The 15,737-nt window shown below is 34.0% G+C and overlaps 1 protein-coding gene across 5 annotated transcripts; it reads left to right on the top strand.

The window, feature by feature from the left end:
- Positions 1–10,004: 10,004 nt before the first annotated feature.
- Positions 10,005–13,445, top strand: LOC112511615 (scarecrow-like protein 1). 5 transcript variants are annotated; one of them, XM_025117306.1, is made up of 3 exons: positions 10,005–10,023; positions 11,005–11,079; positions 11,504–13,445. In XM_025117306.1, exon 3 carries the CDS (start codon positions 11,558–11,560, stop codon positions 13,226–13,228), a length of 1,671 nt encoding a protein of 556 aa, XP_024973074.1. In that variant the 5' UTR covers positions 10,005–10,023; positions 11,005–11,079; positions 11,504–11,557; the 3' UTR covers positions 13,229–13,445. The 5 variants fall into 5 exon arrangements, with proteins under 5 accessions (XP_024973074.1, XP_024973076.1, XP_024973075.1 ...); XM_025117304.1 differs by lacking the exon at positions 10,005–10,023 and adding an exon at positions 10,037–10,305; XM_025117308.1 differs by lacking the exon at positions 11,005–11,079 and having other exon boundaries at positions 10,007–10,023.
- Positions 13,446–15,737: the final 2,292 nt, after the last annotated feature.

Here is a 15,737-nt window from a genome sequence, read left to right as displayed (position 1 = left end):
CACATTTATATATATATATATATATATATATGAACCATTGTGTCAAATACGAACAACAATTGACATATATATGAACTTGGATAGCATGACATTTATGAACACAATATGAACATAATAAGTATAGCTGTTACACAAAAGAAAATAAATAAATAAAACATGTATGAACACAATATGAAAAACTTGTAAACAATAGTTCCTTCATTATGAACACATTCAGAAGCGAGCCAATGTTGAGATATGCAGCTAGTGTACATATGAAAACAATATGAACACTTGTAAACAATAGTTCATTCATTATGAACACATTCAGGAGTGAACCAATATTGAGATATGCAGCTAGTGTACATATGAAAACAATATGAACACTTGTGAATAATAATTCCTTCATAATGAACACATTTACGAACGAGTCAGTGTTGAGATATACAACTAGTGTACATATGAACACAATATGAACAACTTGTGAATAATAGTTCCTTCATTATAAACACATTCAGGAGCGAGCCAATGTTGAGATATGCAGCTAGTGTAGATATGAACACAATATGAACATTTGTGAACAATAGTTCCTTCATTATGAACAATGAGTTTGTCCATAATAGCTTGAACGATACCGAAAACTTTACTACCGGGTCTCCTCTACCAATCACAAATTCAAAAACATTATAGATAGAAAAATAAATATTATAAAAAAAACAAGATCAATAATAAATTAACAAAAATCATGAGATTTTTTGATTTTGTAACTCCCAGTTAATGATACGGGAGTTACATAAAAAAGAAAATTATATATTTACCCTTGTCATTAAATTATAAGATGAATATGAACTTTTATATAAGATGGATTGTCATTGATTGAAAATGGTTAACAGAGTTAACATAATAAACTTGGTTAACATTTGAACCAGACACACACACACACACACTCTCTCTCTCTCTCTCTCTCTCTCTATATATATATATATATATATATATATATATGGGTCAAATCAAGGGAGAACTTGATTGTTTGTGATAAATTTGTGATCCAATCTCAACCACACATTATTAATAATCAATGGTTATTATTAAACATATTAATTTTGGTAATTATTCATTAATTTTCAAATAATTTAAATTTACTGATAATATATAGAGGTAAATTAGTCTTTTAAAATCTCTCTCCTCTCTCCCCTCTCTCTCTCTCTTCGACCAAGAATTTCTAACAGTAAAACAGAAAACAAATATAATACACGCTGTGATACCCAAGAATTTATAACAGTAAAATAGAAAACCAATTGTGTTACACCGTGTGATACCACTGTGATAACGTTTTGAACATGTGTTGATAATAGATGTGATCTGAGTTTTAGGCCACACACAACCACAATGTGTTACACGACTATAATTAAGGAAACCGAATTAGATAACTATTAAATAAGAAAAATATTTAAATTATAATTAATCATTTTACTAAAACGTCCTTCACCTATTAATTAAGGTAATACAATTAATATCATAAAATGATTGGCTTATATTGGACCTCACAGTTACCACAAACTAATTAGTTCTCATTTGATTAGGCTCCTATATATATATATATATATATATATATAATATAGGGTTGAGTTCACGTGAGACCAAAGGTTTTTCGTGAGACACGTAATACCAATTTATATTCATTGATCAACTTTATAAGTTAATGAACTAATGGTCTAAAGTTGCACAGTGACAATTTTGTGATTATTGAGAAGTCTCGTGGCGTTTACAAATGTTCAGATTGTAGATCTAATCCAAGGGTTGAGAATTGGTCTTACGGGTCTCATGAAAAACCTTTGGTCTCAAGTGAACCCAATCCCCCTCTCTCTCTCCATATATATATATATATATATAGAGAGAGAGAGAGAGAGAGAGAGACACAGAGAGAGAGAGAGAGGTTGGTTATTATACAACCCTTAACATTTGTACAACCAATATAACCCAATCTCAACCGTCCATTTAATTTGATGAATAAGTGATTTCATARAAGTTTTGATTGTTTCCTAAWATAAAGTATTGATCATAATTAATGAACYMTATTCATCTTYCATAAATATTCAAATCATAATAAATRAACTCTCATCATTTCTATAAATATCTCAATTAATTGGGTTGCATTGGTTGTACAAATGGACATGGTTGTATTTGAAATATACCCTATATATATATATATATATATATATATATATATATATATATGAGTTAATTATAAAGTTAGTCTCTATAGTTTGAAGTTTGTTATAAAAATAGGAAAGAGACAAAAAAGATGAAATAGATGAAAATGTCCTTCCTTCTAATAAAGAAAACAAATCGATTTAGTGACGAGAGACCACTTTGAGAATGAAATAAAAACCAAAAGAATGCTATCTAAACTTGTTAAAATTCAGGTATCATTTTTAGATTTTTCACTAAAAAGTCTTCGAGATTAAGGTTAAAGTTTACTCTACATCATAATAATAGTATACCACTTGCCCATTTTAATAACTTATATAATAAAATAGGTTATTGTATTAAAAATGAAAGAAAAAATAAATAAAGCCTCAATGGCATTTCAACCCACTTTCTTTTCATTATTTTGATTTTAAGAAAATTAGAATATGTCATTGATTAGTTGATAATTAGTCAAGTAAAAATAAAGTGATGTTTATTAATTTATTTCTAAATCACTAAAACCATATAAAATGTAAATTATGGATCTGGTCCCTGTGGTTTTCTGATTTTTATGAAAACGGTCCCTAGACTTTATTTATTATGAATTTAGTGTCTGTGGTATGCACTTTCTGTTAGATTTGGTCCTTCAGTCTAACTACCGTCTGCTACGTTTGTTAAAATCGAGGGCATAAGGGTCTTTTTGTATTTTCTTTTTTTTTAAACCCTTTTTAATTAACATTTTTATATTTGGAAGGAAAATGTATATAATAAAACTTGAAGGGCCAAACACAAACAAGAACAATATTTGCCTCCTACCCTTCGTCCCTACCGTTGACCTATAGGTGAAGCCCATTTTCCGACGACATCCCATTTTTCTACAAAACCCCAATTTCCCAATGAACACTCTCCCCTTTCTTGCACCACCATCCTCCCCGTCCTCCCCCCACCCAGGTCACCCTCTTCCCCTTCCCTTTCTCCTACTTCCATCCCTCCTTCAATCCTGCAATTTAGGTCCTTATGATGACCCTCCCACAACCCTCCTCCACCATGCTCCGATTGACGATTCCATCCCCCACTGCTTCAATCAAACCTGCAATTTTGGTCCCTTGTGTTTTTTTTATAGATTTGGTCACGAGGTTAGTTCATGTTGGGTTCAAGTTTCACAGAGACCAATTCACCGACATTTTCTCCCTCCCACTCTTTCATCTCGACATTTTTCTGGTGAACTCCGATGAAACCATTTCACATACATGTTCAAAACACCCTTTCCTCCTCTCCTTCTTCCCTCAAAACAATTGTGGCGGTGGTGGGTGGGTTACAATGGTGGGGTGCGTTGACAAAGGGTGTGTCTGTGTGTTTTACTCCGGAGAAGATGACCGTAGTAAACTGCAGGTTGCTCCTTGGAGAATGGTTTTGTTTCATTGGTTAGGTTATGGATGATCGGGTTGCAAGAAATGGCGGAGTTGATATCTGAAAAAGAAGGTGGCGGTGGGTTTGTGGTCGTTGTCGGCTGGAAGGTTTATGGTGGCAAGGGTGAAGAGTGGGAACGAATGGATGCTTGTGATACATGTGTGTGTATATATATATATATATATATATATCATATAATTATATTTATGTGTAATTTAAAATATAATATAACGAAGTTTATCTTTGCTCTTCAAGTTTCAATATTTGGGTCCTTGATTTAAAAGGATTAACTTAAAAAATGGCAAGTAAAGAAAAATGGAAAAAAGACCCTTACAGTCTCCACTTCAACGGACGTGATAGACGGTCGTTACGCTGAAGGACCAAATCTAATACAAATGCATACCACGGACACCAAATCCATAATAAATAAAGTCTAGGGACCATTTTGCGTAAAAACCAATAAACCATAGCAACCAAATCCATAATCTACTTGATTTAAATTATACTAAAAAATAAAAAAATCATATATTCCTATTTTCATGCCTTATCTTTATCCCAACAATTATTTTAACAAACGTCATACGAACAAATTATTGAATTTTTACATTTTAAATAATTAAATCATAAATATTTTTTAAATAAATAAACAATCGTATTTTAATACTTTTGTTACATATATTCTTTTAACACAAAAAAAGTTATTGATAAAGGTTTCAAAGTTAAAAAAAACATAAATCAGCTTCAACATTCTCAAACCTACGTCATTCAAACCTCTCGCGTCCAACTGCATCATTCCCTCTCGCGACAAGGCACGACCCTTGTCGCTATATCGTGATCCGCTCTCCATTACTGCTCAACACTACCGTTGACCCCTGTCATCTATCTCCTTTTTAAAAAACAAAAAAAAGATCAAAAAGAGGGAGAACGAATACACGGGACAGTGACGTTTAATGGAGAGTCGACGAAGGGACGACGAGCGGCAGCGATTTATATGACATAGCGTTTTTAAGAATGATAAAATTGATTTAAGTTTCTTTTACCTTAAAGCATTCATAGCCGATTAAAGGATGTAAATAACCAATTTTAAAAAATTTATTTAATTTATTTATTTAAAAAAATTCAAGAATATAATCATTGAAAATAAAAAGCTTCAATAATTAATTATTCAAAAGGGTTTAAAGACAAGTAATTGTTAATCAAGTAGACTAGAAAAATAAGTGAAAGGAGGGCGCATGCTGACCTAATATCATACGTTTGACATTTCATTGTTCTAGATGTAACTTAAATTACTAATAATTACACTTAGGTCCCTTATTTTATTTTGTAGTTTTACCTAGACCCTTATACTACAGAAAACATGTCATAATCCACCCTTCTATTATTTCAGTCATGGTTCTGAAAGGCGCGTAAGGCGTGTCTCAAACGCCACGTTAACCCCCCATTATTAAGCTTCACTTGATCAAGTAATTCACTTCTTTTTTTTCATGATTAAGCTTTCTTTTACTTGAATTACTCATTTTCCATGTACAAATTCACACTAACTGAAGTCAACCGACATACCATAATATCTACAATAGAGTTTGCATTGAATGTGGCTACTTGCATTTGCCCGGAATCATAGTGACATAGTTTCTATTTTATGAAATGCATGTGTTTGTCCTTGAACATGTTGTAGCATCATGCCTCATACGCCATTGTATGGTGTAGACATCTTTTTGTAAAGGGAACAAGAATGTCGAAATACAAACATACTTTATCTAACCTACAAAGTATGGTTTGCAAAATGAATGTAATAGGTGAGTGTCTGAGTGATTACTTGAAGACCAAGTCTTCAATTTTGTTTAGCTTCAATGAAGGGTGTTTGCTAATCTTCAAAACTAGTAGAAATGCTAGTTGGTCTTCTCTTTAGCTAGATACCTTCATTGAGCTACTTCTGCGTTCCACCAATTTCTTAGGTTTAGCGTGAGCAGTGTTTGTCAATCTCCTCAGCTAGTAGAGTTTCTATCTGCTTTAAGCTAAGTGTTCTCGCTAAATTGCTTCAGCATTCAACCGACTTCTATTTAGCTTTGTCTTTGAAATGCTGAAGGTGTGTGTGTGCATATATATAGGGGACGTTTCATTTACAAACCATGCAATTCTAACAAACTGTTCGTTCCAAACGGATTTACAAGAGTTTCAAAGGTAACAGTTTCTAGGGGGAGAGGTTGAATACAAACACACAAATTTTCACTTTTTAAATTCCTTTATTAATAAAAGAAGATCAATACATAATCTACAGATTATTGCGGAGATATATAAGGTAAAAACCTAATCTAAACAATCTAGGAAACACATAGGAAAGCACAAAGAGGATTACGAACAAGAAAGAAGAGTAAGAAAAAGAAGAGTAAGAAAAAGAAGAAGAAGGCGTTACTTGGAATAGGAGTCTTCTCAACTATTTATACCCATTGTATTTAATGCAAGTCAAAGGGTACAAGCCATGTGGCAAACTTCTAGCGGAGAGCTTATCCTTTGTCTTTAGACATACAGACTTTTAGCCGCATATGAACAGTTGACTTTCACAAAGTTGGTAAACACGTTTGGAGTCAATAAAGTAACTCTGTACATTTACCTTTCTGTGTGAGGTATGAGGTTGTCATTTTGTGCATATAGAATAAGACAAAAACTAATCTTGTAGAGCAAGATTTATTTGATCACTAACACTGATTTATCTCTAAAGGCTCTTCATTGTTCTCCAAGTCTTGGTCAGATTTCATACTTTGATTTAGACATTCTTTTATCACTGAATCCACTTCAGATCACGAATTGTCGTGTTCAGCTACTTCTTTGACATTGTTGAAGGTTCCTTTGGTGTGAGTTTTCTTTTTGGAGAATACTTGTTCTTTAAAACGCTTACGATACATGTTCAACGATCGCTGAACAAACTCAGAGATAATCACTAAAACTGATCATAAATAGAACAAATATACTTCACTAAGTATGTAGGGTCATCATCAAATCACTGAGAGAGTTTGGATCAACATAAACTTTACAAATTAATCTTAATCATCCATCTAGTCTAATCAATCTTAACTGTCCACCGGATTTCGTCCCTGTATGTCCGTGTGTGTGTGTGTATATATCAATCATAATTAATAAATCATGGTAATTGTACATAAATATCTCAATTGTTTCTTGATATAATGGTTTATAAGAATTACATGTTTCGTATTTGAAACCACCCATATATATAATATATCAGTAAGTTGGTTTTTTGGGAAGATACAAGTGCGTTGAACATTGATCGAATAATGTTAACGAGCTTTAGGGGCCATTTACCTAAATGCTTACCCGGTAAGCGCTTACTAGTAGAAGTCAACATTATAATTTATTTAGATGCGTAAGATTTTAGTACATTAAAGCATATCGAATGCAACAATTTACTCGGTAAGCGCTTATCTGGGTAAGAGTCGTCATCCTCACTTACCGGGTAAGACTCTCCATCCTTCTCATCGTTCTTACCCAGTAAGATTCTTTGCCCTTCTCATGTTCATCCGATTAGGAAATTTATACGTTAAACACTTACCAATAAAGTGTTTAATAAACGACCCCGTAGTATGAACGGTTTTAAAACAATAGATAATCGAAATGTTCAATGTTCATTAGCGATGGTGTCATTATCAAATTTATAATAATGACACCCAACAATTTACCCTAAACAAATACCATAAATAACAACATATTCTTAATATATATTTTTAACATGTTTAGAGTTTCTTATAAATCTATTACTAAAAACACCGTCTTTTTTAAATTGATTATTTTTGGTATTTTTAACTAAAGAAATAAAATAAATTTTACTGAAAAAGTTTAAAACTTTCAAACAAGTGGTATCAAACATTGGTTGTATAAAGTTCGACACATCAAGTTAAAATGAGATTTAATAATCGAGATTGACTCGAACACAGTATTACCAAACGTGAGCTTGAGTAGTCAGTTAAATGCTCGATTAATTTATCAGTATCCTTATACATTAGTGATGACTAAAAGTATATTCATGCAATGCAGCGAGATACATCTTGATTCTAATATTTCGTTTTATTTTATTGTCTCAATCGATATAATACGGTTTTATGTGGTTTTGAGAATGCAATAATTTCTTTTTATTTTTGAATGAAATATATTTGAAGATATCATAAAGAATTTAAAAAAAGTATATCGATATTAGTATTATATTAACTATTTAACAATTCTCGTTTTTTGTGTAATTTTCTAATTCAATTTTTTATTATAATTTAATTTAGGCTTAACAATGAAGTAATTTATTTTTTGGTTTAATAATATAATTTTTATAAAGATGATAATTAGATATTCTGTTAGAATTCAATTATGATTTTAATTATATTTTAGATTTTTTATATTTAAAATTAGATATTTATCCGTATTTGATAAATTATATTTACAGTTAGTTAAAAAAATTAAAAAAATGAAGCTTTAATAAAGAGTTGTTTGTTTATTTCTTAATAGTTCCATTAAGATGCAACCGCTGAATTGTTAAGAGGTGAATCTTATTTGATAAAAAAAAAATCTGCCTCTTAATGGTTCTAAAATCAACTGAACGATTTTGCATCATGTGTCTCCCTTAACCATTTAGCGTTTTAATTTCATTATAAACAATTACCAAACAATTATATTTCATTTTTCACTACATCATGATAACATCTTAATCATTCTGATCACTTATTCATCTTGTACCAATCCATTCAGTAACTACCAAATAGCCCCTAAGTTATATTTAAGCAAAATTATTTGTAATATTGAATTTTGAGTAATATGCATCAATAACCAGTACTTCATACATAAAAAATAGTTTTTTAAGAATTTTTATCAAATATTTTATAATATAGTATAAATGGATTGGATTACTGTGAGAAGTAGAGTTAAGGTGAAAAACGTATGAAATGACCTTCATCCTTAGATGCACATTAGGATGAAATGCGTTGAGATGAGGTGCACCAGATAAATCCCCGTAACAATTCATAGATGTGTTTATGATTAAAGTTGTTCAAGGGTTCAAATCCCTTTTTACGCTTCTCATCTTAACTCTTCTTCTCACACAATCATTCGCCTAGTATATATATAGGGTTGGGTTCACGTGAGATCAAAAGTTTTTCATGAGACCCGTGAGACCAATTTATGTTTATTGATCAACTTTATAAGCTAATGATCTAGTGGTCTAAAGTGGTACGGTGACAATTTTGTGATTATTGAGAAGTCTCGTGACAATTTTGTGATTATGAATATTCAGATTGTAGATCTAATCCAAGAGTTGAGAATTGGTCTTACGAGTCTCACGAAAAACTCTTGGTCTCACATGATCCCAAGTATATATATATATATATATATATATATATATATATATATATATATAGACTTGNTGTTTTCGTGAGACCCGTGAGACCAACATTTTACACTTGAAACTTCACAGCAAAATGCTGTGAAGGTGACTTTTTAAAACCTTCACAGTGTTTTTGCTGTGAAGGTTCGACTTTTTTTAAACCTTCACAGTGTTTTTGCTGTGAAGGTTCGACTTTTTTTAAACCTTCACAGTGTTTTTGCTGTGAAGGTTACGTGTAAAAATGTGTTTGCCGGAACTATTCCAGTGAGTCCCCCTATGGTGAACAAAAATATGGACTCACGGGTCTCACGAAAACAGGCTGGTCTCACGTGAACCCAACCCTATATAATATATATATATATATATATATATATGTATATATATATATATATGTATACATTGTGGTAATAAAAGGATGTAAATGTTAGTAGGCTGAAAGATGAGGGGTCTAAATGAAATTAAACAACCCCTGTTTGGAAATGGTAAACCCAACTGAAAGAAGACGGTGGTGAATGACCAGAAAAATCATACTATCGAAGACTTAAGTGAGACACACAAGTTGGTGGCGAACGTGTAGACCAACAGCAACTACCATTCTCTGCTTTTTTTAATCCTGTTCTTCAACAAGTAAAGACTAATTTACATTTTTGGACCTTATTATTTATTGAATTTTTTTATTTTTGTCCTTATAATTTTAAAATTACAATTTTCATCTTTATAATTTTAAAATTAAAATTCGTTACCTGTCTAGTTCTTATGATTTAAACCCTATTGTTTTTTTGGTTTTTACGGTTTATAATTCATTTCTATTTTATTACTTCATACTTAAAAACAGTGTTCTCGACTCAAGATGAAACGAAAATGGAAATGAATTGCCAATAATAGGGATGAAAAACAAATTTTTAAAACCACAGGGATGAAATTAGAAACTTTTGATTAACCTCAGGGACTAAAAACGTAATTTAGTCAAAAGTAAATAGAAAATTTAGGGGATAAAAGGAAATAAAAGAGAATCATATGGGCGAAGTTAAACCCTTTTTCTCAGCCAACAAGGAAATCATTTGCAGGTAAATTTCGCAACTGGGTTTCTGAGAATCTTTGATTTGTTTATTAAGTTTCGCTTTTGTATTTTAATGGATGGTTGTTGTTGAGTTACGAAACTTGACGTAAATTATAGTGGGGGAGGACTTATCTGCTTTTAAGATAGTGGTCAAACCCTAACATCTATTTCTCTTCATTCAAAACTAAACACGAATTCATGATCAAATCTGATCTGGGGGTTTTCTTGATTTAAGGCTATTGTTGCTATGCTCTGATTTATTGTTCATCTTCTTCAAAGTTTGATTCAGGTATTTTGATCTTTATGTCTTGTTCTTGTTCATACTGGAATTGGAAATATGACCAAATTTTCAACTTAGTTTTTGTGCCTAAATCCAATTTCAGAGCTTGAGTTTCTTGAATTGTTGTCTTAAATTCAAGATCCTGTTCATGTTAGTTTTTCTTTTTACAACTAAATCCAATTTCTAATTCTTGAGTTTGTTGAATTGTTGTCTTGGAATCCATGGCCCATTTTTAGCATCTGTTCATGTTAGTTTGTGAACTAAAATCAGTCTCTAAATCCAATTGTAAAGCTTGAGTTTCTTGAATTCAAGATCCATTTCAGGAGCTGTTTACCAAACACTTATTCGATAAATGTTTACCAGTAAAATTTTACACCATCACTTACTTACCGGATAAGATTTTATTCAACAAAAATGGCATCTTATGTAACAATTTACCCGGTAAGCGCTAACCATGGTAAGAGTCGTCGACCTTACTTACCGGGTAAGACTCTCGGTCTTTGCCTTGCTCTTACTGGGTAAGATTATTGGTTTTTGATATACTCATTCGCTAAGGTAATATGACTTGGTAAGCAGGATAAGTGTTTGATAAACGGACCTTAGTCTTGGTTATTATATTACATGCATATGACTTGGCCTGTTTTCATCTTCTTTTCCATATCTTTTGATTAATCTTTCTTCATAAGGTTGGTTTTGGTTTCTTACCAGTTAAGAAGTTCAGCAAATTTTACTGGCAGGAAAGTTTTCACGAAAACAACCGTTCTACTTTTTAAAAGTATATAGGTCAGTACTGCTTACATCTTATCCTTCAAAATGCACCTCTGGTGGAATATACTGTGCTCGTTTGGTTTGGCTTTATTAGAGCATCGGAGACAACCTCTTTAGATGCAAAGAAGAGGTTGTTTATGTTACTCTAATAAAACATAACCAAACCGAATGGACTCGGTAGAGGTTTTTTTTGGGGGGGGGGGGGGTAAGTGATTACGCAGTATGGGTCACCACCCTCACTGACCGGGTAAGATTCTTGGTTAGTAAAATGGTATCGTAAGATTGTTGATAAACATCATGTTTTCGGCCGGGTAAGCGACTCTTACCCAGTAAGATGCAGTTATTGTGTAGTTAACGGGTATGAGGCAGTAAGTTTTCATTAAATATGCTCAATTTGCTTTTATGTTAACCTGTTGTTTCTTGCTATCTCTTACAACAGCTCATAACGAAACCGACGGTCGTTAACAAACCCGGATTCCGGAGCAAGTGAACCATGATTCGATCCGTATCACCGTTTGAGAACCGTAAGCTCTATTTGTTGAATGGCACCAAAGAAAGCACGAGCATGCCAACGTCCCTATTCAACGAACATCAAATTGTTTATTCTTCAACACAATCTTACAGTAATGAGAGCTATGATCCGGCTAAGTACTTTCTTGTTTCCCCGACCGAAGAACACAATTCCGGAAACTGTTTGACATCCTCTTACGAGCTTTTACCTGCCCAAGAAGACACATTTAACGCCTTTCAATCGAGTCTTGAACCCGAGTACTTGTTAAGTGACAATTTCGAAGGATTAAGCTATGATGAAGATAAGATGAGATTAAAGCTTCAAGAACTTGAAAAGGTGCTTCTTGATGATGACAACGGTAATGAAAATGACGATTCTGACCCTAGTCGGAGCATGGAAATCGAAGGGGACTGGGGTTATTCCGTCAATGATAACCTTCATGAATCGCCAAAAGAATCGTCTTCATATGATTCTTATGTTAGTAGTATCAGTAGTAGCAAAGAAGTCTCTTTGAATACCCAAAGGGCTCATGCAACTACTCCTAAAGAGTTGCTTTTTGAGTGTGCCATTGCAGTCTCTGAAGGAAATATTGAGGAGGCATCGAACATGATAAATGAGCTCCGGCAAACAGTTTCGATTGACGGAGAACCGTCACAGAGGATTTCAGCTTATATGGTCGAAGCTCTTGCCGCCCGTGTGGCCACCTCTGGCAACGGTCTGTACAAAGCTCTAAAATGCAAAGAACCGCCTTCAACGGACCGGCTTTCTGCTATGCAAGTGCTCTTCGAGGTCTGCCCATGTTTTCGGTTCGGATTCATGGCGGCAAACGGCGCCATTCTGGAGGCATTTGTAGGTGAAAAAAGGGTGCACATAATAGATTTTGATATTAATCAAGGGAGCCAATATATAACCCTGTTGCAAACACTGGCTAAGCAAAATCCAAAGCCCCGTTTACGGTTAACTGGTGTCGATGATCCAGAGTCGGTTCAACGTCCCATTGGTGGGCTGAACCACATAGGGCTCAGGCTCAAGGAACTGGCAAAATCGCATCATTTAGACTTTGAATTCAACGCCGTGGCGGCAAATACGGCGGTGATCCAACCGGAAACACTCAATTGTCGCCAGGGGGAGGCAGTGATCGTTAACTTTGCATTTCAGCTCCACCACATGCCAGATGAGAGCGTTTCCACCGTGAATCAAAGAGATCAACTCCTCCGAATGGTGAAGAGCCTGAACCCGAAACTAGTAACCGTTGTCGAACAAGATATGAACACAAATACAGCTCCATTCTTGCATCGGTTCCACGAAGCGTACAGTTATTACTCCGCGATGTTTGATTCTCTCGATGCTACGCTTCCTCGAGAGAGCCAAGAACGAGTGAACGTTGAGAAACAGTGTTTGGCTCGGGATATCGTTAACATAATCGCTTGTGAAGGGGAAGAAAGGATCGAACGGTATGAAGTTTCGGGCAAGTGGAAGGCGAGAATGATGATGGCCGGGTTTCGGCCGTGCCCGATTACTCGAAACGTCGATGATACGATTCGGAAGCTGATAAAAGAGTATAGCGAGCGGTATACGATGAAGGTGGAGACGAATGCGATCCATTTCGGGTGGGAAGATAAAGTGTTGATCGTTGCTTCAGCTTGGAGGTAAGATCAGGTTCGTTTAGTGGTTCGAACTCGTGATCTCAGGGTTTGTTAAAATGGGTTCGGTTCGGTTCGATATCTTAGGTTCCAAAGAAAAACTGTGTTAATTATGTGGTTTGAACTCAGTGATTCGATGGCCTATAGAAAGTTGTTCATTTTGTTTCCTGTATGACATTTAACTCTTCATCTTAGGTCTAATGAAACCGTTAATTATGTATTGATCTCGTGGAATTGTCCTAGTGTAGTGGCATGTGCGGATGATTAGAGACTCGGTTCCGATCCGGGTTTTTTTTGACAATTTATACATACCTCGAGTAATTTTATGCGACTTTAACGTTAATGATCAGGTAAACCTTCGGTCGCCCTAAAGGATCGAACCAGTCATATGTGAGAAGTTGACCCCAAGTTTTCACCTATTCGAATTGTGACGTAATGATTAAACCTCAAGGGATGTAGTGAAAAATCCCATTTATCTCGGTGTTTTAATCTATGCACTGTTAAAGCCCTTGTGACTACATGAAGGTTCACCTGTGATGACTTCGGATCATTTGTGGTCGTTCGAATGATTAGTTGGTGCACGTAATTTGACACGAGAACCCACGGTTTAAAAAAAGAACTACCCAAAGGTTTGTATAAAGAAACTTTCTATTAAAGAGTTCCTCAACGACCATGTAAAGTGTACGAGCCATTAGTAGTCAAAAGAATTTATTAAAAGAAATTGTTTTTCGAACAATCAATAAATATCTATGATGGAGATTCAAACGAGAACAACTTCATTTTACGAGAACGTAAGAACATCCTTATCACGCGTGATAATATGCGTGAGGGGACCTGTGATGTGCGCACGTCTTAGCTCATGTCAAAGGTTATCTACGTTTATGATTTAGCATCACATGTGATGGTCTTGATGGATTATAATATCATATCAACAACACTCTTATCACATGTAATAATACATGTGAGGGGGCTTAGTGGTGTAAGGACGACTTGGCTCGCAACCAAGATTATATCGAAAATCGCCCGCATCTCTGATTTAGTATCACGTGTATCATATGTAATGAAATAATAGTATCACATGTGATTGTCTATAATAAAGAAATGTTCTCACGTTCTTGTAAAATAAAGATGTTCTCGTTTGAACCCTTCCAAATATCTAGTACTAAACCACTTTATTTTTATGTTAAAAAGAAAAAAAAAATGACATGAATAATGCCGCGGTTGACCGTGGTGTCGTGGACGCGGAGAGGTCAACCATGAGATGGGCAATGGCTATGACGTGTTTTATGCACTGTTTTGTTAAAGTATGAATGGGTTGATTTTGAGAAGCTTCTTGATGGCACAGTTTTGAAAAAAGTTTGAAAAGAATGTGGCATATAAAATACAAAACAAAAATTAAAGGGTCTTTGGACAGATGGTATCGTGGTCCTTGACCTTTTAAGAGGTTAGGGATTCAAACCTCATCAAAAGTGAGAAGAATATGTGAGTTTATTTGTTACATTTACCGTATATAATATATTATATATTCCATGAATCGTAATAAACACGTATGTTAATTATACAAAGAAACTTTTTGATGCATTTTTATGAAGTGAGTAACAAGTAGCTAGCAAAGGTGATACACATGATTTTTACCAGATTCACATTGTTTGAACACAAGGTATATCATATTAATGTCCAAATTATCGTTGCATTGATGAAGTAATAGTGTTTTTTTCAGACTTTGATAATATGTGTTTTCATGTAAAGTAGAGTGTTTATAAACTGTGTTTCACAAACCAATCTACAATCTGATCCCCTGTAAAATATGCTCTACAGCCCTAAGAAATCACCGAGTAAAATAGTTGATTTCAAATTTCTCAATTTCTAGTTCTAATTTGAAGATAATGAGCAGAAGCACAAACTAAGATTTAAATATGTCAAAAACAGTGAACAATGAATAAGAACAATATCACCAGGAGATTAGACTATCATTGTCATATGTATTGATTAAAGAATGGATTAGACTTGAACGGATTGATCTTCACATCACTCACAACAATTATCTCTCAATTGTATGTGTAAAAATTGTATAGAAAAGCTTACATTACAAAAGCTATGGACTACTATTTATAGGCCTCAAAGGAGTAAGTCAACACACTGTCCAATAAGAAGTGTCCACGTGTAAAGTGCACTAACAAACTTCAGGGAGGAACGGTTGAGCTTTGGAAGATTCATACTTGAATGGTTGAAGCATATGTTGAGTCTAGAGGTAGGGATCCAGAGGTAGGCACTATCTTTAGCTTGTCGGGGAATCATCAGGTTAGGCACCTCTAGATGGTCTTCATAGGCTTGGGGTTAACAGTCTCCCCCTAAGTATTGAAGGCAAAACTAACGCATTAATCAAAAGGAAAACAAGAGGATAACAATGTCCTATGGTAATGGTTTTACGAATAAGAAAAATTACAAGGATAAAATGAAACTATTTACATCTCAGCATCTGGTGCATTAGTGTAGATCTTCTAGAACCCATATATGAG

Source organism: Cynara cardunculus (assembly GCF_001531365.2).
Source record: "Cynara cardunculus var. scolymus isolate 2C chromosome LG 4, CcrdV1, whole genome shotgun sequence".
Taxonomy (NCBI): domain Eukaryota; kingdom Viridiplantae; phylum Streptophyta; class Magnoliopsida; order Asterales; family Asteraceae; genus Cynara; species Cynara cardunculus.
This window is presented reverse-complemented; position numbering and strand designations above follow the sequence as displayed.

Bases quoted from the DNA above. Each gene is read 5' to 3' on its own strand.
- LOC112511615 (XM_025117306.1), top strand. From the start codon at position 11,558: ATGATTCGATCCGTATCACCGTTTGAGAACCGTAAGCTCTATTTGTTG.